The sequence below is a fragment of the Ictidomys tridecemlineatus genome, chromosome 1 (genome assembly GCF_052094955.1).
Source record: "Ictidomys tridecemlineatus isolate mIctTri1 chromosome 1, mIctTri1.hap1, whole genome shotgun sequence".
NCBI lineage: Eukaryota > Metazoa > Chordata > Mammalia > Rodentia > Sciuridae > Ictidomys > Ictidomys tridecemlineatus.
In genome coordinates this window covers 227975186-228000248 of record NC_135477.1, presented here as the reverse complement: position 1 = coordinate 228000248, position 25063 = coordinate 227975186, and the positions used below count along the sequence as shown (strand labels likewise).

The 25063-nt window shown below is 38.4% G+C and overlaps 1 protein-coding gene across 7 annotated transcripts in view; it reads left to right on the top strand.

The window, feature by feature from the left end:
• Positions 1-7498: 7498 nt before the first annotated feature.
• Znf131 (zinc finger protein 131) overlaps positions 7499-25063 on the top strand; it is a 29817-nt gene continuing 12252 nt past the window's right edge. The window contains exons 1-4 of one of the 7 annotated variants that reach the window (XM_005319664.5): positions 7499-7685; positions 8582-8720; positions 9761-9862; positions 18070-18214. In XM_005319664.5, coding sequence (XP_005319721.1) covers positions 8597-8720; positions 9761-9862; positions 18070-18214 — 371 coding nt within the window. In that variant the 5' untranslated portion in view covers positions 7499-7685; positions 8582-8596. The other 6 variants (XM_013356123.4, XM_040272188.2, XM_021722527.3 and 3 more) reach the window with 6 other exon arrangements.

Below are 25063 nucleotides of genomic sequence, written 5' to 3'. Positions count from 1 at the left end.
TGGGTGAGCTCAAGGCATGGGCAAGCATTCCAAGCAAGTTTAGAATTTGCAGTAATTTATAGTAAAGCTGAAATTAGCTTTTCATGGCTTTGTGGTGAGATAGCTCCCAATTTTAAGAAGGTATCAGGCTGGGTCTATCACCTTGATAAGAAGAAATATTTCAGTGGAAATGTAACCAAAGCCATTGGACACTCTGTATATAAGAGTATATTTATTTATCATATTATAAAAACCTGGACAATAATTAGGAATTAAAGCTTATTTGATGGTTGTAACACAACCTCATAATTTAATGTAAATATCTCTTGAAATAAGTATTTTATAGCAAATTACATTTATCTTGAATATCTCTTAACTATAAAAGGCAGAGCATCAGATAAATGCATGTATGAAAATATAAATTATGTTTCCTTTTAAAGAAAAATGGTTAGAAACAAATAGACATATATGTTAATTATCCTATGAATAAAAGAGTATAGATTACTTAACAACTGGAAAAAATATGTATCAGGAATAAATATAATAGCTTATCATTATATAATTATTCAATTTAAAATAAATCTTATTAAACCACATGGTTCTTAAAAGTATTTGGATCCATTTTTATTTTACTTTTAACACTAGGAGTCTACACATATCTATGTGATATCACGTAACATAGTTAAAACAAAATTCTTGTGCATATATTTATTCATTTCATGTGTTTACAGAAATCAAAAGAATAAGGACCTTTGGTTGTCACGAAAGCATTAGGAGAAAAACATCTCAGATTGTCAGCTTCTTTGTAATGCTATTTTCATAATTTTTCCTTAGTAACACAAACCACAGAAAAAAAGAAAGAGGATTCCTAAAGGAACCTGTCAAGAGATAAAATTCACGTTATTTAACTTGGAAAATAAGTCAGGCTTAGGGCTGTGATGCAAGAGTTTGTCGAATCAAGTTTTGCCTGAAAAGCAATATCTTTCGTTGGTGGGAATATATTGAAGATTTGAAGGAAATTTTTTTGACAGCTGAGGGTTTGTTCTTAAGGAGTGGAAACTGCAAAGGGCAGGCTTGGAGCTCTGGCTGCACCCGTGCATGGGAGGGGGGGGAAAAAAACAGGCTGGTAGCTGGGAGGCCTGGAGGAAGCCCTGCCTGATGACAATGGGAAAGTCCAGATGGGAGCCCACAAAAGTGCAGGAGGCGGGACTTCTCCGCCATGTTTTCGGCCATGTTGCTGGAGTATTCTTCCGTGTTTTTCATGACCCAAAGTTTTGCCTGAAGTCCCGGGAATTTCATCCCCAGTATCGCCCTTCCTGAGCTTGTTGTAAGTCGCACAATCAGCAGTTCTGACTGAACCCGGCTGGGGCCAGTGACACGCGTCCATGGCTTTGTGCTGTTTTTTTCTGCACCCCCCACCTCCTCGGTTACCAGTGCAGCGTGGAGCTGGCTTAGCGTTGTTCCCACAATCATCAAAGGGCCCCTGGGCTGTCTGGGCTTTGCCTGCTCCACCAGCCGCCATTGTGCACCATGCTTGACTCTCAGGCAAGAGTCCTTGGCCCTGGACTTGTCTGCCTGCATTTCTCCACTTTAAATCCGAGACTCTATTGCATGGGCATTCCGCCAGTCCTGGTTGTCCGGCGCCATGTTTGGCTGCCACGGTTATGGATTAAGCAGCATTCCCAGAGTTTCTTTTAGTTGCCGGGGTTAAGAAGGTGTGGGGCGGCAGCAGCCACATTTTCATCTTGCAAATCGCCATCAGCGCCTGGCTGGCAGCCTGGCTTGCTTGCACTTCTCCTTTGCAGCAGCAGACGCTTCAAAAATCCCATAACCCAGAGGAGGGATTCGGCAGCAGATGCTGGCATTGTTATTAGTTTTTAATGCACTATGTGTTTGGCACCCAAACTCGGTCATTTAAGGGGCAGAAATATTTCCGGCAGCGGCATAGACCCTGCATCTGTTTTAGAATAACAGCCCGTTTATAACCTATTTCAATCTCATATAGAATGCAGTGAAGAGGCTCAATAGATTTCATTGGCCCATTTTAAATCGCCTGATTATTCCCCAAAACAGTAGAAAAATAAAATTTATTTCTCTGGAAGAATAGAATTCCTCGTATTGACGTCCCACTATTAAAAAAAAAAAAAACTTTCCTCTTTCCTCTTATTCTCTAAACATCCATCCCCAGTACATAAATCTAAAAAATTCTCAGCTTAATATTTCAAAATACAAAAAATCCACAATAAGTGAGCTTTTCCTATGAGAGAGGGCTGAATGTAACAATAAACATCTCACCAATTACCTTAATATCCCAGCGGGCCTCCAAATCTCGATGTCTGCCTGCACTGATGAGATGAGTGGTGTGAGGACGGCCTTAAGCCTGAGCCTAAGCAACTCCATTTAAAAAAACCTGCATTCTCACCAGGGACACACAGAGCCCACCAATATGGCCTCAAACAAGTCACTTCCCCTCACCCTGATAAACAGAGTGGCTTCTGACAGGTTGTCCTTGCCTGATAAGAGGGAAAAGCAAGAAGATCAGGGTGGAGACCACTAAACCAGATGTTTCTGACCCCAGGGTAAATGATGTCACCGAACAATCCTTTGGTAGCTGATAAGGATTGAAAGGAGGGTCAAAAGCCCCAAAATTTAGTATAAATAATAGAGCTAATGAACAGGGATTCAGCCAGCCGAAACAAGGATGCACTGGAGCTGGAGGGTCTGATTAGGACCAGGACTGACACCCCATCACTTGTCATCATTTTCCTGATCCTCTGCGTGATCCTCACCACCCTCAAACTCTGGATTCTAGTGAGAGCCGCAACTTCTCCATACAACCCTCTCCCTCTCCTCAACCAGTCGTCCACTCCACACCAGGAGAAGCCTGCCTTGGTTCCCGACCTGATCACCACGGTCTGAGTGAGTGTGCATCTGCTGCACTTGAAGCCTAAGGCTTCAGACTTTTGATCTGACACTGAATTTAACATGCAGAGGGAATGTTGTCATTAGCCTGTCATGTTTAAGTGTGTTTGCAGTGCTTAGAATTAATCTAGAATTGTTTGCAGTGAATTAATTAATCTAGAATTGTTTGCTGTTAATTGATTATGTCTATTGCAGTTCCCAGCATTAAGGATTGTCGTTTTCTTGATTAAGAACCTATAGAGTGAAATTTTATTGAGAAATTTTATTGAGTAATTCTTTATTTCTCCCCCTCGACAGCATACATCACAACTTTGCCCCCTCGTGACAGCTAGGTTCAAAAGAGCTGGCTGTAACATTAACTAAGAAAATGGCAAAGAAATCACGCAACACACAGACATGAGTTTCTCAGATCAAGGGTGGGACTGCTCTGAGACCTCAAGTGTTCTCTTCCATGCTGGAAATCAAGAGGGCAAGAGAGCGAGTGCACGTGGAACCCCTCTGTTTATTAAGGAAAAGATATTTGATAGAATATTCTACCCAAATAAGTCAGGGATAATCATTCAAAGGGGGGGGGGGTTTGCTCAATTCCATTGGGTGATGATCAAGCCCAGAGCTGAAGCCCTTCCTTACCGGGCAAAGGAAAGGACCACTTGCTTCGCATAGTGTGTGGTGTGCGATGCCAGTCCAATACCCCCTTTACTCAAGGCTGGGGGGCAGCAGTCTTGGCTTGTGTTCAAGGCGGCCGCCCCCCACACAGGAGGACCTGGGTTGTTCAATTCCTAGCACAAACAACCAATGTCCCCAGTCCCCACAGAACAAACATAAATGACAAAACACAAAACAGCAATGACAGGGAAAAAAAAAAAAACAACCAAAAACCTGGAGAATTGAAGGATGAATCACACTGCAATGGACATGTCATCTTTTTTTGTTTTTCAGATAGGGTCTTACTACGTAGTCCAGGCGGATCTTGAACCAGTGGCTCTCCTGCCTCAGCCTTGGACATGTAATCTTTTGTCTGCTATAGACATCACCACCACCACCACAACAATAACAGTCACCTAATTTCATTTGTAAAAAATAAAATGACAGTTTGGCCTTTGATCAAAGCCGGGAGATCCACTCAGTCCTCTGACCACACCAGCTTCATTTTGCATCCCCGCAAGCAATGAGAGAATGACTGGGAATACCAGTGCTTCCTTCACACACTTCAGGTGAGGGACCAAGATCTTAGCCCTCCCTCCCAGTGCTGGGCCTCACAGTTTCTCCTGCCCCACTCCAGGTTTCAAAAGCCCAATTTTAGTGTTTGCCAAACTTCTTGCTGGAAGTTTTACTGCCCCCTGGTGTTATGAGGAAAGCGAGGAGAACCTCACCTGCCAACAGACCACTAGAGGGCAGCAACACGCCGGTGACAGAACAACATTGTTGTTCAGGGGCTTACTCTGGTGCTTTGGGTCCTGAGAGGCGAAGAGGCCAGTCAGTACTGCTTTCTACAACAAAATTAAGAAGGAAAAGCTTATTTTGGATTGACATGTCCAGGAATGTCTGATAGGTAAGGTGAAAAGAAATGACCAGAGGAGCTTTTTGGGGGGACACCTCATATCCAAACCATAACAGAATACTAAAATACTAAATAAAATAAAATAAAATAAAAAATCTTGCAATCTAATGGAAAGTGGCACAAAGTGTAGATTATGAGCAAATCTCAATGGGTGATAACTATGTGAAACAATACAATGATGTTGGATTTGATATATATGTAAAACAAAAATCTGGGGGGGTGAAGAGGAGAGTAAAGGAAATTAAAATTTTCCAAGGACTTTCTGTAGTCTGGAAAGAGGGTAAATATATCAAGTAATTTAATTGTTTTAAATCAAGGATTCAGGATATAAACTATAGGTTGGCCCCTAAAATAATGAATAAATAACTACCAAGGTAAAAGAAAGAGGACTCATAATATTTATCCAAATTAAGGCAAGAAATGAGGGGGAAAAAATGAGGAAAACAAACCAGGCACAGTGGCATACACCTGTAATCCCAGTGGGTTGGGAGGCTAAGCAGGAAGATCATGAGTTCAAAGCCAGTCTCATCAACTTAGGCCCTAAACAACTTAGCAAGACCCTGTCTCTAAATAAAACATAACAAGGTCTGGCGATGTGACTTAGTGGTTAAGTGCCCCTGGATTCAATCCCTAGAACCACAAAAAAAAAAAAAAAAAAGTAACAATTCATAGGGAGACCAAGAAGCAAGTGGGGTGCAATGAGTTCCATATTTGCAATAAAGATTTAAAAGTTAAAGAAGCATCATTTGGATCTTTGTGGCCCCTTTGGCAATAACAATATCCTGAAGGTCTCCAGTACCTAGAATAGCAACCATCTTCATACCTGGATGGTTTTGCATGTCACATTATTATGCCAAGATGGGATGAGACTGCAACTTAGACACAAGATTCAGCAGCCACCAGGGAGAACATTGGTGAAAAAAAAAAAAAATCTGGGCCTCAAGTGCTATCTATCTCCTGCTTAGACTGCTATTTTTTGTGATTTTTTGCTATCTGGGCCCTATTCTGTCTTCTTTCCTAGCTCCACAGGAATGATCAAGGAGTCCACTTATTTGGAATTTCCAATCCAGTATTAAATAAGAGTTCTATAATTACCATTCCTTTTCTTTCCCTAATTATTCCTTAACCTACTGGATATAGACTATCCCCCGAAACCCTCAAAAACTCCACTAAATTTGTTATTGCTAAGTCTTCTACCAAAGATGTCTAAGATATTAAATACATTTACCCCACCGTTCCCCAATCTTTATTTAGTTTGGCCACTCTGCAGCACTTGGTACTACTGAATACTTGGCCTCCCATTTTGAAACACTTGTTGGCCTTCTTGATGACATCCTCCTCTGGCTTTCCACGTTTCTTCAGTTGCAACACTTAGTCTTTTCAAAGTTTTTTTCTTTTCTATTTCATCCATAGATATTAATACTTCTAAAGGAGTAAAATCCTATACCTTCCTTTTGGATGCTGTACAACCAAGAGTTCCCAACACAAATATCTTAGAAAATGGGCAAGTATCAAAAATGAAGCTGGATGACATAGCACACACCTGTAATCTCAGTAGCTTGGGAGGCTGAGGCAGGAGGACCAAGAGTTCAAAGCCAGCCTCAGTAAAAAGCAAGGTATTAAGCAACTCAGTGAGACTCTGTCTCTAAAAGTACAAAACAGGGCTGGGGATGTGGTTGAGTGACCTAGTGCCCCTGAGTTCAATCCCCCACCTCCAAAAAATGAATACTATGAGCTGAGTCCCAGACATTATACAGTGGTGGGAACTGTGGTGAACTGGAGAGCTCAAATCCCATAAGGAGAGGTATTTTTCATTTGGTTCAATCCAATTATGCAGGGCAGCAGCCCTACATACTGCAATTTCCCCAAAGTCTATTTTTATGCATAATTTCTTCATCTTAAGAAATATTGTGATTAATAATGACAATATTTTAAAAACTCCAGTAGACTGATTCAACCTGTAGCTAGCCTAACACTTCTGCAGATTCTCCTTAAGCAATATCATCTCCTCCCATGTCAATATTTATTTTATGCTGAAAATTTCAAAATCTTCTTTGTTAACTCTTTCCTTTGAGTCTATATATTCATGTACCCAAATGCCTTTTTTTAAAAAAAAGTTTTTAGTTGTAGTTGGACACAATACGTTTATTTAATTAATTTATTTATTTTAGGTGGTGCTGAGGATCAAACCCAGCTCTTCGCACATGCTAGGCAAGTGCTCTCTACCACTTAGCCACAGCCCCACCCCCATCCAAATGCCTTTTTGACATCCATCATCCCTACTCAGTCTGTCTCCTCGTAATTGTCCCTCTCTGCCAGCTTGACTTTCGAAGCTTTCCATTGAAATGATAAGAAAATCTAACATATTTCACACTGTTTACAAGACCCCTGGAAGTCTTTCCCAGCAAGTCTTTCAGTGCAGGAATGCTATGAACGAGGCCCCTTTGCATGAAATGTACTTTTCATATCACTTCTTACAGGCCACTGCCTCTCCTCTACCTCCACCCCCCCATTTACCTTGTTCTTCACATGTCATAATACTTAGCAATCAATACTCAGACAATAAATGTTTATTTACTCTACCAGGCTAAGATTCAGAATGTAGAAACCATGTGTACCTTGCACACCGCCGGATTTCCCAGTTCCTTGAACAGCGTCTAGCACAGTGTTGACTCTTAAAACATGTCTGTTGCAATAGTAATTATACCCACTATTGCACATAGCCATTTGAGTTCTCTCCTGATCCTCATTCTCAAACTCCTTAAGAGAAAAAAAAATTGAACTTCAACTATTGCATCTTCCTCAAAAAGCCTTTCTTAGGATGAATGAGCCAGTTGCATGTGTATGGTTAACTGAGTCACAGGCCTCTTAAATGAGCAGAGGTGCGGGGTGAGAAGATCTGTAGTGAGGAAATCACGCGAGTAATCCAGCACAGATCCAGGTCCCTATCCTAGTAAACACGTGCACCGGCCGGCGCGAAGAGGGCGGGCATTGGGGAGACAGATCCCGGGCGCCTGAACGTGCTCGCTCCCGTGGCCGCTTCCACCAGGGCGTGCAGGCGAGCGCACGTGCGTCAGCTAGACCCAGCGTAAAGAGCGCCCGGGATCCGGCGAAGAAAATGATGGAGGGAAAGCTGCGGCCTGGGAACAGGGAAAGGTGTAGGGTAACCTGTGCTCTGGGAGGGGAGAGCACGGAAGGGGAGGAGAGAAGAAACGCGAGCTAGGTAAGGCAGGCCAACCTGGGCTCGCGAGGAAAATTGGGCGGGGTGGGGCGTGGCTGGAGCAGCCAGGGGATATAATCGTGGTGCGACTGGTTAGTAAGTGTAGTCAGAGTACGGGGTCGAAAGCATCTGCACCTGGAGTCACTCGGGTAAGAGAAAAAGGCAGAAGGGCGGTGATTTAGGTTCCTCTCTCCGACCCAGCCAAGCTCTGTATCCGCCCAAGACAAGTTCCTTTTCTCAGCGGGCGGCCGGAGCCGCAGGGAGCTCCCAAAACCCGGCTGGCTCCGCCCCTACACTTAGAGGGCGGTAGGGGCGTGGCCCGCCCCTTCCTCGGTTGGCGTACGCGTCAGCCGGAGCCTGACGCAGTGACGCAGTACGTCCACGTAAGTGACGCGCAGGCCCGGGCCGCTCCTCCTTCCCTGAGTGAGTGCCGGCCGGGTCGGGGCGGGGGAGAAGAGGGAGGGCGGGGGAGGGAGAGGCGACCCGGGAGTCGTTGTGGGCCGCGGGCCGGACCGGGTCCTGGGGCAGCGGGAGCTCGGGCGGGGCAGAAGGGCTTGGTGGGCCGTTAGAGCGCCGCCACGGCTGTCGGGTTCCCTCCCTTGCCGGACTTGCGCGCCCGGGCGCCCCGAGCCTCCGGCGCTGTGCCCACCCCGCTCCAGCTCGCGTCTCCCGACTCCAATTAGGTCAGGCTCGGGAGTCCCGCGGCCGCGGCTCCGGCCCGCAACGCGCGGCGGCTACTTGGCTCGCCTTTCTTTCTTCCTTCGCCTTCCTCTCTTGCCTCACCCTCCCCCCCTTCTTTTCACGTTCCTGGGTTTTGTTTTTTCGTTGTTTTGTGCTTTAGGGGTTTTGTTTCCCAGCACGAGCTCATGGGTGTACATTATCATGCTCCTCTTTTGTAGAGCAACCCGAAGGCCATGGAGGCTGAAGAGACGATGGAATGCCTTCAGGAGTTTCCTGAACATCATAAAATGATTCTGGACCGATTGAATGAACAACGAGAGCAGGATCGATTTACCGATATCACACTAATAGTCGATGGTGCGTAGGACAGTGGTCAGAGGAGCTTATTTATGGCTTCAGTTCTCCCTTTCCACCACCCGCCTTTTTCCCCCTACTCTTTTTGGGCTCCCTACCAAAGTCTGGATGGTGTGCACTGAAACTGGACGACCCTTGTCAGTGTCTGCTCACATAGACAGTACTGCAGAAATCTGGTTGGTCAGTTGTTCTTTCAGTATAGCCTGGTATTCATCGCATTTTAACTTCTTGCATCCTGTTAAAGTTTTCTATTGCACACAAGAGTGCAGGATGATGAAGTTTGGCGTATAGACTACATCTCAAAGAATTTTTGGTTAATAGATGAGAATGTCTAAAAATGTTTGGCTGATAGTCTCTTGTTGGTAAGCTGCTTTGAGAAGTCCTCCTACAGGAGTCATTTGGGAAGTATAGGTTTCTGGTTTTTCAGATGATTTTGGATGGAGAATGTGAGAGATCCTCTTTGGGAGTCCCCCACAAATAGTTGAAGGCTTCATCAGTCTTAATTGTCATAAAGGAGACAAGCCCAGCTTGAGTATCTTTTCTGTTTAGTGAAAACAGACTTTTCAAAGCAAGCTGTTCTTTATTTATTATAGGTTCATTGAAATTGAGTTTCCACATAGTATGCATTTTTAAAACGTTTGCTATTGCATACACATCAAACTTTGTGCTTATACTTATTTTACGGTTTTTGTCTCCAAATGCTGTGTGATCTTTTGGATTCTTCATTTAGCAATTTCACTGAGTAGTATAGACGTCTTATTTCATAATTGATGGTCACAGAAAGAGCTAGAAAATTCCTTACCTAGTATTGTAAGTGGGCTTTTATAAAAACTTAATTGTCTTTGAAGTTAAAAATTGACTTCTTGTTTAATTAAGTTTAAAATTTGCCAAGAGAGGTGACCATATTCTAACTTAGTTCAATAATTTATACAGATATTCTGTTGCAAAAAAATTCTATTTTACTTTTTACATTTTATGTTTTACAAATTTTAACATTTGATTTTTTGTGCATAAGTATGTTTTGTTTGTTTTTTCCACCTTAGGACACCATTTTAAGGCCCATAAGGCTGTTTTGGCTGCTTGCAGTAAGTTCTTCTACAAATTCTTTCAGGAGTTTACTCAGGAACCTTTGGTGGAGATAGAAGGTATGTTTTCGTTTTATGTGCAATATTTCAGTGGACATAATTGGTTCTTTAACTTTTAGACTCTTTTACCTTTCATCATGGAGAATAGGCATCAATGATTCCTTATTGAGCAGCTAGATAGATTATTCTTTTGACACTTTTGAGAATCTTTACTTCTAATAAATAGTTTTGGTAGCATGATATCTTCCAGGAAAACTTTTAGATAGTGGATATTAGTGAGCAATAAAAGACTTTTCCACTGCTGAAACCAATCACTGACTTTTGAAATTATGCATAAAAATTAAATCACCATCTTTCAGACAGGTGGGGATACTATAAATTATAGGAGAGGCCTTTATATTAACAGAGGTAGTGATGTACTAACAGTGATGTAGATGACAGGCACAAGGTGAAGTGGGCTGCTATGATATGGAAGAGGATAGGAATGATGAACTCAGGTAGCATTCAGAAAAAATTCTATGGAATGTCTTAAGAGGGAAGGAATCATCAGATATTAACTTGAAACAAAAAGTGATTTTTTTTTTTTGTAATTGACATTTTCTAATAACCTATCAAGTGCCAAGCATTGTGCCATGTATATTTTCTGAGGCTCACATTAATATTTTAAAAGTAAGTGGTGTTATTTCCAATATACATAGAGGAGACAGAATTCAAAAGGTTACTTGCCCAAGGTTGTCCACCTAGCAAGAGATTGTCTATACTGTTAATTACCATGATTTTATCTCTTGTTGCTACTCTCTCCCCCTGTTTCATCTCCTGTCAAAATCCAAACAGTGGGTCATAAATCTATTTGTATACATAAATACAGAATTTTATTTCAGGGTTTTGGGGTTTTAGTTTTATATTTCTTTCACCATATACATATTCTTTGTTATGAATGGGTTGCCTAGGAACACCATTCCCTTAGAAAAATTTGATGCCTAAGGGAGTTAAAAATGTCTTTTTATTTTGGCATATTCCAGTTGATACATCTGCAGCTAGATTATCTTTTTTCAGTCATGGAAAGAGTGTAGGCTTAATGGGAATCCATAGAGCTTACCAAAATGAGAATCTAGCTGTTTAGATGTTTTTGTTTTACTATAGGGCAAGAAATCCAACAGTTGATTCATCTGATGTTTGCTAAATATTATGTAGTTACTTTACCTCAATTACATATTGATCTCCTCATTTGAAAAGAGATTAACAGACTTATAATTATTAATTGAAATAACCTGTGCAGAATGTCTGGCATGGTGTTTGATGCATTGTCAAAGCCTAATAAGTGGAAGCTATTTATAATATTAAAAAACTAATATGTATTATATTCTGCTAGAAATTCAGAATTCATGAGTAAGCTGACTCTAATGAAGTTGAAAATGTGATAGCAACAGCAAAGGACTGCAAAAAGTGTTAGAGACTATTACTGTTTTATGGCATCACTGAAGAGGGAAAATGAGAGGTTTAGTCTACCTTAGATAGGGATTTCAAATGAAGATTACTTCTAAGTAGAATATTAAATTTTAAAAAATAAGTGGCCTTTGCTGGAGTACTCATTGTTAGTGGAGAGAGTAGCACTGGAGTAGTAGGCCCTTTTCTGAAAACTTGTCACCTTGGGATTTTCTCTTCTTTGTCTTGTTATATCCATAATATCACAGGACACAGAAGCCTTCAGTATTTCAGTTATAGACAGATAAAATAATATAGAAAGCACTCTTTGTGGTTTTTGTGCAGATTTAGGTTTAAAGAATGAATTTAGTTCAGTGTCATGTCTTAAGGTCTTAACTGTTCTATTTATCAGATACCTGGCTATAGAGAAAGTGCTCAATGCATAATTAGAAAAGCTGAGTTTTAGTCCTGGTCTTAGTATATGTCAGCTATGTGACCTTGGATGTCTTGACTTCCTTTTTTTTAATCTAAAATATATCAAATGGTTTTGTATTATGTCCTGGACACTTTGAATGTAACTTTTTTAAGACTGGATGCTGTTAAAAATCCTATGGAGAAGACTTTCATTTTTGTTTTAAGAGGCAATCGTCTGGTTAGGTTCAGGCTGCCCCCTGGGTTGTGGATCCAATTCCAATTTACTTTTAAAATTTTTATAGTGCTGTCCAGGTTCCAGATGGGACTGAACAGAAACCTTCCTGGGACCTGGCTAGTAGTCATGTCATAATACAGTTTTCAAAGCCATTGATATTGTAACTTTGGGTCAGTGCAACTCTGCAGGTGAGCTTTAGATCACATACACAGATTGAGAGGACCTTTCTTCAGTTCCTTCATTACCATGATTTCCTCTGTACTCAAGCTCCCAGAAGCTCCTTTTCATTGTTTAGAAAACTGGGGGGTTAGCTTGTGTGCTATTGTACATTTCCTGCAGGTGGATCTGTTTCCTGGACAAAGTGGTGGCAGAAAATGTAGAGGAAAAACATGAATTCCCTCCATATTCTTCAGATCACCTCATTCCTTTGGCAGAGAAAAGAACTCTTAATAGTTTAATTGGTTCTCAGCTATATATGTGCAGCCTTAGAACAAGGACTTGTCCTGAGGCATAGCTGAGAGAAGAAAAATTACAAAGTCTCTTTCCCTCCCCACTGCTCTCCCCAATTATCCGCTTTTCTGCTTTTGTAGCTTGGTGCTTTTTTTCTGTTTCCACCCACTGCTCAGTTTTGGGATTTGGGTTCTCAAGTCTAACCTGGAAGATGTGGGAGTTTTTCTCTTTCTAATCTACTTACTTCTATTTTCATAGTCCTTATATGTATGCTTTATGTATTCTCAGCAGGATGTTTAGTTGTAATTAATGGACAAAATTGGGTGGAGCATGCTTGTACTTTATCTTAGCCAGAACTGGAACCTCATCTATAACAGTGACTTGGAGCAGTTCAAATTAGTTGTACATTAGAAACACCAGGACAACTTTTACAAATGCCAACATCTAGGCTGTAGTTTCAGATGAACTAAATAGGTCTTTCAAGGGTGTAGTTTACATACCTGTATATAAGTTTTTTGACTCCTTGTTTTTCAACATGTTTTCTGAGGACTAGTAATTAGTGGGTATCACCTGGGACATTGTTAGAAACATTGACTCAGTTTCCACCCAGGCCTACTGAATCACAAGATCCTCCAGTAATTTCTATGAACAGTTGAGCTGCACTGCACTGGGACCTCAAATGTGTAATCAATGTTGAGGACCATTATCTTATAGGATTTTGTAGAAGCAGATGACCTTTGTTTAAAAAATTGAATTGTAAAATCCTTCGTGGATGTCATTGTTATACATACAAGCTGAACTCTTTCATTGTTTTCTGGTTTCCTGGTGGTAAATTACCTTTGATTAGAACCTTTAATTCACCTTTGGCTTCTAAATAAAATTGTTGCCCTTGAAGCCAGTTTGTATACCAGCTTAGCTTTTCTACTTGGATTCACTACATCCAGTCTTCAACATTTATTCATTCCCTAGTTCAGAACTGAGACTCCAATTTTCTTAATTTATTCTCTTTCTACTTTTCCTAAAATCACAGATCAGTTGCCTGTTTTCTCTGTAATGGCAAATCTTAGAATATCATGTCCAGATATTTTAGCCCCTACTATCAAAGACAAACATCCAAGTACATGTTGAGTAGGACTTTTCCCCCACTAATTGGAAGAATTCCCTAAGACTATAGGGAAATGCCAGATACTACTCTTTTTTACTCTTTTTAAGCATTGCTCTCAGGGAGAAGACTCAGATTAAGGTGCTCATATTAACATTTTATTTAGATACTCCCAGAAAAATTGTGTTCTCCTATGCACTTCCATGAGAGGGGTAAGGGATTAGTAAGAAAATCCATTAGACCTGAGATTTGTAAGTTAGCAAACTAGTCCTGATAGAATACAATATTTTCACAACTATACATCATTTACCACTTCAGTTACCTGGGCGGGTATTATCAGTTAGTTCATGTTAACTAATTTGGTTTGTTCATAGGACAGTTGTTGGGCTGGTCACATAAGAAGCACCTGAGATGTTTATAAAAAATACTCATCCCAGATGTGATTCCAAAGATGGGAAACAACACTTTTAAGTGCTCAGCTAAGTCCGACCAACCAGAATCCACAAAACAACCTCCATAATTCTTTATTCAAATTCTTGGAGACCAGATGTATTTCTCACAATTCCAAATTTCAAAAATTTTCTAAATGCAATTCAGTTTATACTCATATTCTCAGTGGAGTCTAGGGTAGCATCCTGTAACCAAATATTAGTATTTCTGAAGCACAACATGTTGATATTTACTTAAGTGGGAAAAAGACAGTACAGAGCTTTATATTCTGACCAAATTTTATTGACAAACTTGTAGGGAAACTTGGTTTTAAGAGGTTTGGGAATAGTAGAGACAATAAAGATACTGACTGTAGTTGAGAGATAATGAGATAAAATCAAGGTTTGTCATTGATTCAATATATGGTGAGTGAGAGGAATAAGCATATGTTCTATAAAATAGGAAATATGAGAGTAAGAGCAGATTCCAGATGATAAACTTCACTGTTGATTTACTGTTGGGTCTCTATATAATGACCAACTTTAAATGATTGATAAGGATCAGGAATTTCAGAAGAAAATAAGGGCTGAAGATGCTGCATAGGCAGGAATGAGCTTATGGCTGTCTACTTTTGCTGCAAAATACTGAGCAAATAATCTTTAGGTATAAAATGTATTGAGGCTATATGAAATTCATTAGGGAACAACAGTAGTGTCATGATGTTTCAGTAAATCTATTTTTTAATCTATCTATGCATAGATTAAAAAACAAGAGATTAATGTACAAATGAACCAAGAGAAACAGTAAACACTTCATTTTCTTTAAAGAAATTTTCCTTTGATGACTTTCTGTTCCTAACTTCAGATTTTGTTTTCCTGAATATAATAGTGCTGGTTGTTAAAAGAGAAAAATGTCTATAGGCCATTTTGCAAGGAGCAGGTGCTCTTAATTCTCCACAGTTATATTGCAGTTCTTGACATGCTCTATTAATAGTATATGGCATTTGGAAACTTCTCCAGATAGAGGGTATTTTTTGAAGATTGTCAACAGACCTTTGGACTTGTACAAGAAAAAATAACATAATCCTAATATGAGATTCTTGGTAGTATTAAAAATTTTTATCTAAAATAGTACAGATCTCTAATATGAAAACCCAAGGATTCAGCAAAATCTTTCTGATAAAAATATATTAAGCCAAGGCTGTGGCTTAGTGGTAGAGCACTTGCCTGGCATGTGTGAGGCACTGGGTTCGATCCTCAGCACCACATACAAATAAATAAATAAAAATATTGTGTCCATATACAACTAAATATATATATAGATAGATAGATAGATAGATAGATAGATAGATAGATAGATAGATAGATAGGCACAGTGGCACACACCTGTAATCCCAGTGGCTTGGGAGGCTGAGGCAGGAGGCTCCTGAGTTTAAAGCCAGCCTCAGCAAAAGTGAGGCGCTAAGCAACTCAGTGAGACCCTATTTCTAAATAAAATACAAAATAGGGCTGGGGATGTGGCTCAGTGGTTGAGTGCCCCTGAGTTCAATCCTTGGTACCCCCCAAATTTTTTAACAAAAGTCAAGATATGGAGCTGGGGATGTAGTTCAGTGGTAGAACCTTGCCTAAAATGTGCAGGGTTGGAGTTCCTTAACTGCACATGCACACAAGGGAAAGTCAAGATATAAACTGAAAGAATAAGCAGTAGTTGACCCACCTGCCTTCGCATAAAATAACCAAGAGGGGTTATGTGAATACATGGTACAGACAAAAAGAGCAATTTAGGGGACTTTAGAATTATGTAAAAGATCATAGACCTATAGTGACAGATTGCAGACCATTTTCCAACCAGGAAGGAAAAGTTTAAAATCTTTATCCCATCAACATCCTATTTAAAATTTTACCATAGATTTAGGAGTAAGACTATCTAGGATTGATCTTAATTTTTATCACTTAATAAATTATTTCATAGTTACAAGGATTCTGTTAATATTTGTATTTTGAGCCAGGCTTGATAGATACATATCTGTTTTGATTAAAAATTCAAATCTCGGTGCTGGGGTTGTGGCTTAGCGGTAGAGCACTCGCCTAGCACATGCAAGGGGTTCAGTTCACAGCACCACGTATAAAAAATAAATAAAGATATTGTGTCCAACTACAATTAAAACAAAAATTTAAAAATCTCATTCTATTTTAAGAAATATATAAACATTTATATAAAGCTCTTTAGTTGTGCATTTTAATTTTTGGTCCAAACTCCCTGAAAGACAGCAAAACCTAGTTGTGTTTCACATAGGCTACTTTTGTATAATAAAGAAAGCATGATAAAAAGATGACAACAAGGAAGGCTGGGGGTGTGGCTCAGTGATGGAGTACTTGCCTAGTATGTGTGAGGCCCTGGGTTCAATCCCTAGCGCCACCAAAAGCAAAAACAAAAAGGACAAGGAAAAAATGATTGAGGAATCAAGTAAAAATTAGCCTTTGATGAATCCAGTTATTTTTAATTTTAGTTTGCTTACTTGGAAACGAAACTTATTAGTATATTTTATGTGCTTTTCAATGTTCACATTGTTTTCAGACATTTTAAAGATAAGTATACTGAGGCTCAGACATTATCTTGTCCCATGTCAGATTGTGGAGGAACTGGTACTGACACTTGAAAGTTCTGACTTCCTTTGTGGTATCCTTTCTTTACACAAATACAGGGTACTGCTTTAACACTTTGTGGCTATTCCACTAATATTCTTACCATTGTCCCATCGACCACATTCAGATGTATAAAGTAGTTGCAAAGAACATAATTGTTTTTGTCATTTGTAATTATATATGTTTTGTGCAGTTTGGACTTAGCATTTCTTAATCTAAAAATCTGTCAAACTTAGTTTTTCCTTTGTTTTAATAATTCCCTGTAGCCTTGATTTAGCAGGCTAAAGCAATAATTTATAGGATTAAGAAGTATACAGAAATAGAGATTTACCTCAATTTTTAAAAACAAAATTGAAAAGTGGGAATCATAGAAGCCTAATTTTGAAAATAACTTTTGCCATTTATTCCTGATTTGTGTTCTGAATTTTAGAATGCACTGATAGGCACTGTAAGGTGAATGTACAAATCTAAAATTATTTCTCAACTAGTTTACAGTCAAGAGATGTCCATACATTATAATCATCAGAGCAGATACATACACATTTAAATGTAGGGGAAGTATTAAAGAAGGTTTTGTTATTGAATCATGAAGGAATAGAAAGTCTGAAGAGACATACTGTGAAAATTGAATCATTAATCAAAAACCTCTCAACAAAGAAGTTCAGGACCAGACTTCATTGTTGAATTCACCCAAACATTTGAGGAAGGGGAAGAGTTAATTTCAGTCCTTCTCAAGCTCTTCCAAAAAATTGAAAAGGAAGGAACACTTCCAACTCATTTATGAAACTAGCATTTTCTTGATAGCAAGATAAAGAAACCACCAAGGGAAAAAAAAAAAAAACCTGTAGACCAATTTCTCTGATGAATATAGATACAAAAGTGTTCTACAAAATGCTGACAAACCAAATTCAACAGCATATTAAAAGAATCATACCCCATGATCAGGTGAGATTTACTCCTGGGACTCAATGTGGTATACGATATTTACAAAATTAATAATAAAAAATTACAATGATCATCTCATAATAAGCATGAGCAAAGTAAACATTTCATGCTTTTGACATGAAAAGCATAGATAAAAAAGTACATTTTGTCCCATTGTCCCAGATGTGGAACACTTATAAAACTATGTAATATCATTATATAATAATAAAGATAGTTGCAATTAATAACAAACTGTAGATTATGATTTTCAGCCTCTTTTAATGTAATAGTGTCAATTTCATTGAGATATTCACAGAATTGAACACTTGGGATTTAAGTGGGTTAATAAAGCTTTTTTGCCAGTTGCAGTGGTACATGCCTATAATCCCAGCAGCTCGGGAGGCTGAGGCAGGAGGATTTCAAGTTCCAAGCCAGCCTCAGCAATTGGGAGGTGTTAGTAGTGTTGATATGTGGCTGTCATGTGAATTATGCTGTTAATGCTAATTTTTCTAGGAAATTTTTTTTATAACTTGGTAATCAAATTACAAGCACTTTTTTCTTTACTACATATTGTAATTGACTATATTGATTCATATTGATTTGAATTAATGTGAATACATACTAATGAACATATTTTTTACAGGTGTTAGTAAAATGGCCTTTCGTCATTTAATTGAGTTCACATACACAGCAAAACTAATGATACAAGGAGAAGAAGAAGCCAATGACGTATGGAAAGCAGCAGAATTTCTACAAATGCTAGAAGCTATTAAAGCCCTTGAAGTCAGGTAATTATTTCTTAAGTGTGGTACAGATAGTTATATTCAGGCATGTTCACCCTATTAGTTAAAATTTGCAGTATGTGTCATGCCATTAAAGAACCGACATTTTAAAATTACGAATATCTAAGGATCTATAAAATTCTTCTAAATAATGTTGATTGTTCTTTTACTTGCATTTGATTTACTGTTATTGTTTGAAAACTGCTAAGAATTAAAGTAGTATTTTTGGTAAAGGAAGTTTAGGCAGCCCTTTGCAGAGTTCTGTGAGTTCCTGTAAACTGTTTTGTTGATTCAAATTATAAATTATTCATATCATGCTATATTCCATAAAGGGTTTGGCTTACAAAGGCTAGCACAGTACTGTTTAAAAATCACTGTGAAAATTGGTGAAGATGAAATAAATAGGTTGGGCTAGGGTATGGAGATAATCAGATTAGAATTATAATATAAATGCATTCCATTTTAAATCTATATACTTGCTATGTGGGGTGCATCTAGCTCTGAGTTCTGGAATGCAAGGAAAAGAAAAAAAAAACCTAGTATTCAGTTACATTATTCATTGTTTAAGGATCGTCTCATCACTTGCTCCAAGGAGCCATTCCTGGTATTAAAACATAAAATTCCTCCTAGGAGATATGAAGATAACATTAAGGAGTTATAATGAACAAAGACCTTAACATGTTTTACAAGTTGAATAGGAGCAATCTAAAATAATGACTAAGAATAAGAGCTCCGGAGTCATTTTCCCTGGTTTAATATCCTAGGTCTACCATACTGTGTGGCCTTAATTGTCCATAAGTACCATTTCTTTTAATTAGTTTGAAGACAATTTAAAATCAATTTTTTCTGACAAGGTCTTGGTATTTATAGCACCTAAGACATGGTGGTAGTTCAATAAAATTTGTGAATGATAGATAAATGCTTGTGCCTCAGTCAAAACCAGATTAGTACTCTCCTATAGAGAGAGCTAAACTTGGGTAGCAAAATAGAGGTGTGTGCTGAAGAGGGATGCCTGATTAGGACATCCCTTCTCAAAATGAAGGTAGACTAGGGAATGTAAATGGGTGTGTCAGTATCAGATATGTAGTTAAATCTTGAAGAAATAAGTGTTTTTTGTATGACCTCTGTTGCTCATGAGTGTGAGTCGTCAGCCCATAGGGAAAGTTCTTGGCAGCAGAACAGTGGAACATATTTGAATTTGGGAGAAATTTAATGAAGTTCACATACTTAGTCTTTGGAAGGTGAAGGTAAAAACAATTGGGTATTCATGTTGTATAGCTTATTTAGAACCTTTTAGAGGATTTATTATTAAGACCCTTATATTAATTATGACCATCTGTGCTATTCAGTAAAAATAATAGTAACATGTTGAATTGTTTCTTGAACCAGCTAGATATTCTACTGGGAGAGTCTTAACCCCACCCACCCCCGTGTGTGATGCTACATTTCCTCTGTTCCATTGCAACTCAGCTTTAGCCTCTCCTTTCTGAGTGTGTAGAACCTCAAGATCAGATGACAAAGCTATGGGCCTCCTAAGATCTTTTTGGGGCAGGCACCCAGCCTTGTGCTTATGTGTGATCTTCTACATTCCCTGTAATAAGTCAGAGCTTTTCAGAATTCCCTATGGACATCACATTTACCCATCCATTTCCTTTTAAGTTTTTGGTCAACTTCTTGGGAGCCCCAGTTGGTAATGCCACCTTAGTAGCTGCAGGGGTAAGCAATCAATGTTGCTTGTCTTTAATAAATAACTTATGATTAGGGCTATTTTCAGATCTTCAAATATTGTTATCCTGTTTTAGATCTGTCCTTTGAATTCGTATGTGTAAAGCACTTAAAACAGTGAATGCCATATAGCAGTATTATTAAGGCATATGCTCTATTCTTTGCTTGGAATGCCTTCTCCCTGCTTGTTCATTGACAGAATTTTACTCATCTTTCTATTCTCAATCCAGAGCAAGCCACTTGTTCTCTAAAGTTTTACATGACAGCGCCAAGCAGATTGACTTAGATACGTCTATATTTTTACTTTATCTTTATACATTTTCTGCTTAAGCAATAATCATACTATTATTGTCCTTACATTTTTCCTTTAGTTTTCAACTGCTTTGAGACAGGAGTTATGCATTTTTATCTTTCAGGAGCCTCTAAAACTACTACTTGCCTGGCCATTCAGCCTTAAATACTAGCTGAACTAAAGTTGGGTAGCAGCACTTTTGTTATTCTTTATTTCTGGAGCAAGGATCTGGGTTCACTAGGTTATACTCATTAAAATGAGCATAAGAAGACTGGTAGAATTAATTTACAATTTACCTCAACACTTGAACAAACTGCTTCATTAAAGGAAACATGTTTCTTTTCTCATTTTAACATCTTTCTGTTAGGGGTGGCTCTTTAAAGTGAGTGGCCAGGTCATAATCATAGCTTAGTTTCAATTAAATTGTAATTATTTGTATTATTGATACCATGCAAGTTGAGTTTGTCATTTAAAATGTCTTCCAAATGATTATACTGAGTTGATGTTAAATCAAAAACTTATTAGGGAATTGGAGCATTCCAAAGTGGGCCATTAATTTCCTATTAATAACAGTATTTGTCATCAGAGGAATGACCACATAATCAATAACTGAGAGTCATATGGGTCCTTAAAAGGAAGATATAGAATTAACAGGCTATCCCCATCAGAGCAAAAGACATAGATTTAACAAGCTAAATAATTTATGAATAAAAATTTTGTGTTTAACTTGACTGCTGAAGAGAACACTGTTGAAAAGATTATTGTGTAACCATTTTGCAGATACAGAAGGTGCATGAAGTACTTGTCTTAGATTTGCAATATGGGATTGTTTTTGGAATATAGTGTGAACTTTTTTTAAATGACACTTAAAAACATACTTTGGCCTTATTTTTGCTTTTCTGGAATTGCTTAATTATTTATTTAAAACTGTATGAGAAGGTTTCTGTTATTTGTTACAAAGCATTAGTTGCCATATAAATTTTGTTTTCTTCCCTGCCTCTTAAAGTATAATTTACATGTAATAACCATTTGCCCATTTTAATTGTAGAGTTTGAATTTTGGGTTTTTTTTTGGCGGGGGGGGGGGGCAGGGGACGGGTTAGGGACTGAACTTAGAGACATTTTATCACTGAGCCTCATCCCAGCTGCACCACCACCCCTTTTTTCATTTTGAGATAGGGTCTTGCTAAGTTGGTGAGGTTGGCCTAAAATTTGTAATCCTCCTGCCTCAGTCTCTCCAAGTCACTGGGATTAGGGTGTGCATCACTTCATCCAGCTGAGGTGTTTTTTTGGGGGGGTTTTTTTTTTTTTGTATATACTGGTGTAATCACCACCACAATCAAGATGCAGAAATATTTTCATAACCCTAGAAGGTTTTCTGTTGACTCCTTCTATTTGATCTTGAATACTACAAATGTGATTTTTATTACTGTAGTTTTACCTTATTTAAAATGTCATATAGATGGCTGGGTACAGTGGCACTGTCCTGTAAAAGTCACATAGATAGACTCACAGCGTTTAGCCTTTGATTGTTTTCCATTAGCATTGTACTTTAGAGATTTGTGCATGGTGGTGTGGTGATATTTTGCCCCTTTCCATTACTGAGTAGTATCTCTACTACTCAGTATGTATCTGCACTACTCAGTATTGAGTATCCATAATATGGATATACCACAGTTTCTTTCTTTATGTGATGATGTCTAAGTTATTATTGCTTTTAACTGTTAGAATTGTAAGGTTAGAATAACACCGCAATAAACAAGTCTTTGAGTGGGCATATGATTTTGTTTCTCTTAGTAAACATCTAGAAATAGGATAGAACTGAATGTAAGATATGTTTAACTTTGGGAAACCATTTGGAAGTTGTTTTTTTTTTTTTAAAGTGGTTCTACTGTTTATATAACATTGAGGGGTTCAGTTTTGTTACATTCTCATCAACACTTCCTATTGTTGAGGTTTATTTTTAAAACATTAGCAGACATTTTCTTAAAGGGACATAGTAAATATCTTAGACTTGTGTGCCATGTAGATTTTGCTGCCGTTACTCAACTATAATATTGTAGCATGGAGGCATCCATAGACAGCATATAAATGAATGCATGTGGCTATGTTAGTAAAAGTTGTTTACATAGAACAGGCTGAACTTAGGTCAGAGATTGCTAACTTCTGCTTTAAGTGTTCTGATGGGTATATATAGGTATAGCATTGTGGTTTTAATATTTTGGGAGTTTCAATAAGACATGCAATCCATGGATAGTTGTCTCCTGATGATATTTTCATTTTCATATTTAATAAGTATGCTTAAAGTATACTGTTTGAGTTTTAACACATAAATATGTTTTGGCAGATATATATATAAAGCCATTATCACTATTAAGATAATGAACATATTCATCACCCGTCACTGTTTTCTCAATTTTGTAATTCATTCTCTCTCCTATGCCTATCTTCATTCGCCATGCTGATCTGCTGTCACTGTAGATCAATTCACATTTTCTAGAATTTTATGTATGTAATCATGAATATGAAATATACTTATCTGTTTCTCTCACTGTAATTATTACATTGTTGTGTGTGTATATATAGATAACTTTTTTATTGCTGGGCAGTATACCATAATTTATTGATTTAACTGTTAGTAGCTATTTAGGTTTTTCCAGTTTGGGGCTTTTACAAATAAAGTGGCTATGAACATTTGTGTGCAGTTCTTTGGACATGCTTTCATTTTTTTTATGGCAAATATCTAGGAGTGGAATAACTGGATAAATATATGTTTAATGTTTGAAGAAAGTACCAGACTTTTCCAAAAGTTGTGCCATTATACATTATAGTATATGCTGCACAGATTTGCTAGTACTCAATATGATCAGGTTTTTTTCATTTTAGCCGTGCTGGTGTTGGAGGTATAGTTGTTTTAGTTTGCATTTTCCCAATGACTAATGGTGTTGAGCATTTTTTTTCACGTGCATTTTACCATCTGTTTATATTCTTTGGCAAAGTTCAAATCATATCAGTTCTAGTCAAATCTGCTGCCCGCTTTTTAAATTATCATCAAGAACTCTGAAGGGTCTAAGGTTTTATCATATTTGCAAGCTAATAGGTTGGTCAGCCAGTTTGAGCACATTACATGAAACTCTTGATTCAAAGAAAAAGGACTTGATTACTTATAGCACAGGAAACAGTGTGGGATCCATGTTTCTATCAATTTTCCTTTTCTGCCCCTGCCCTAATTCCCATAGGGATGACACAGGGCCTACATGTGTGCTATGCTCAGTGGTTTGCATTGTAGAGTTGCAGTTCAGTTCCTGAACTTTAAGAAACCTTTGTCCTAGAGGGCACATTATTTTTATTATACTGGATGATAAGTAAATCTACCTAAACTCTGGAAGAAGACAGGCTTTATCTTTTAAAGCCCTTAGCCTTATGAGCAATCTTGAATTGTTGGTCCAAGGTGAAAGGCTCTCAGTGCCTTTGTTTATAAGACATGCAATCCATGGACAGTTATCTCCTGATGATATTTTCATTTTCATATGATTTTGACCTCTGATGAAATTTTCGATGACAATACCACTTCATTGGTCACTCTTGATTAATATACCAGTAGGGACTGGGACCTGATCCATTTCGTTTTTCTCATATTGGATTCAAGATTACTATTAATAGAATTTCAGTAAATAGGATGTGGCCATTCTTTAGTACTGACCTTAATCATTGTACCCATCCATCCAGGGCTTCTTCTAGAATCAGACAACAGAGCAAATTCCTAGAAAGGTGGCCTTCTCCTTTAGTTTCTGTATTGACTTTACCACTTGGCCTTAGGCTAAGTGTAACAAGATGTTTTAGCAATTATACACTGCATTGTCACATGAGGAGAAAGTCTAGGGCAAGTCTATCATTCATACTCTTGCCAGTGATTTGATCCTGACATGAGTGCCTTCCAGAGCCCAAGTGTTGTCATTGCTGATCACATCAGCCTCAGTGAGACAGATTTTTACCACCTTTTTAATTGGACAACTCCTGTGGAGGGGAATCCTGCTCACAGGCCATGTATAAATAAGTCACTTATTCTTCCAGTAAGCTTTCCCTCAGGAGCTTCTAACCAGCAGTAGCCTAGGTTTGGAAAGATTTCCAGTCATCTGAGGACTACTTGGTCTTCCTTAAACATTTTCTGGTCCCTTGTAACCACTTCTGAGGTGTAAGTCATCGTGTTTTGTAAAGGGAAGGAAGGTATGAGAAAGATAGTGAGGCAAAAACCTCACTAGAAGGAGCAGAAATGTGGCTATTCGTAGGTGGTTTTAAAGGTCTTCTAGGTAAAGTTAAGAAAGTTGATGATCAGATCATAATCAGAGCCTTCTGATAAGGGGCCGCAGACTCAGCATCAGTTTAAAGATGCTTGTAATAGTTGGAGAGCTGCATCAGAGCATTTTCTTTCATTGGCAGGGCTCTAGGAATGGTTCTGATAGATAATTAATGTTCCTTCCTCCTCCATACCTTTTGGGATCTAAGGTGTTCTCTCCCCAGGTGCCAAGGTAATTGCTTTCCCTCCACCTCTCACAAATTCATTGTGTTTCATTCTGGTAGCTATAACTTCACCTGTTTTCTAGAAGTCCTCTCCTCTTACCCAAGCTTTTCATCTGGAGTGCCATTTTTATAAAAATGAGACCTATTTTGTTTCTTTGGCTTATGTGGGCCATTGTAAGTGTATTTGGCTAGCATTGTATTCAACCAAGTAGTCAATATTCTCATAAAAAAAGATGATGTCAGTTCAGTAAGAGAATCCAGATGGTTGAACTGGAATTAAGTTTGAATCTTTTAAGCCAATTTTGACCAGGGTATCAC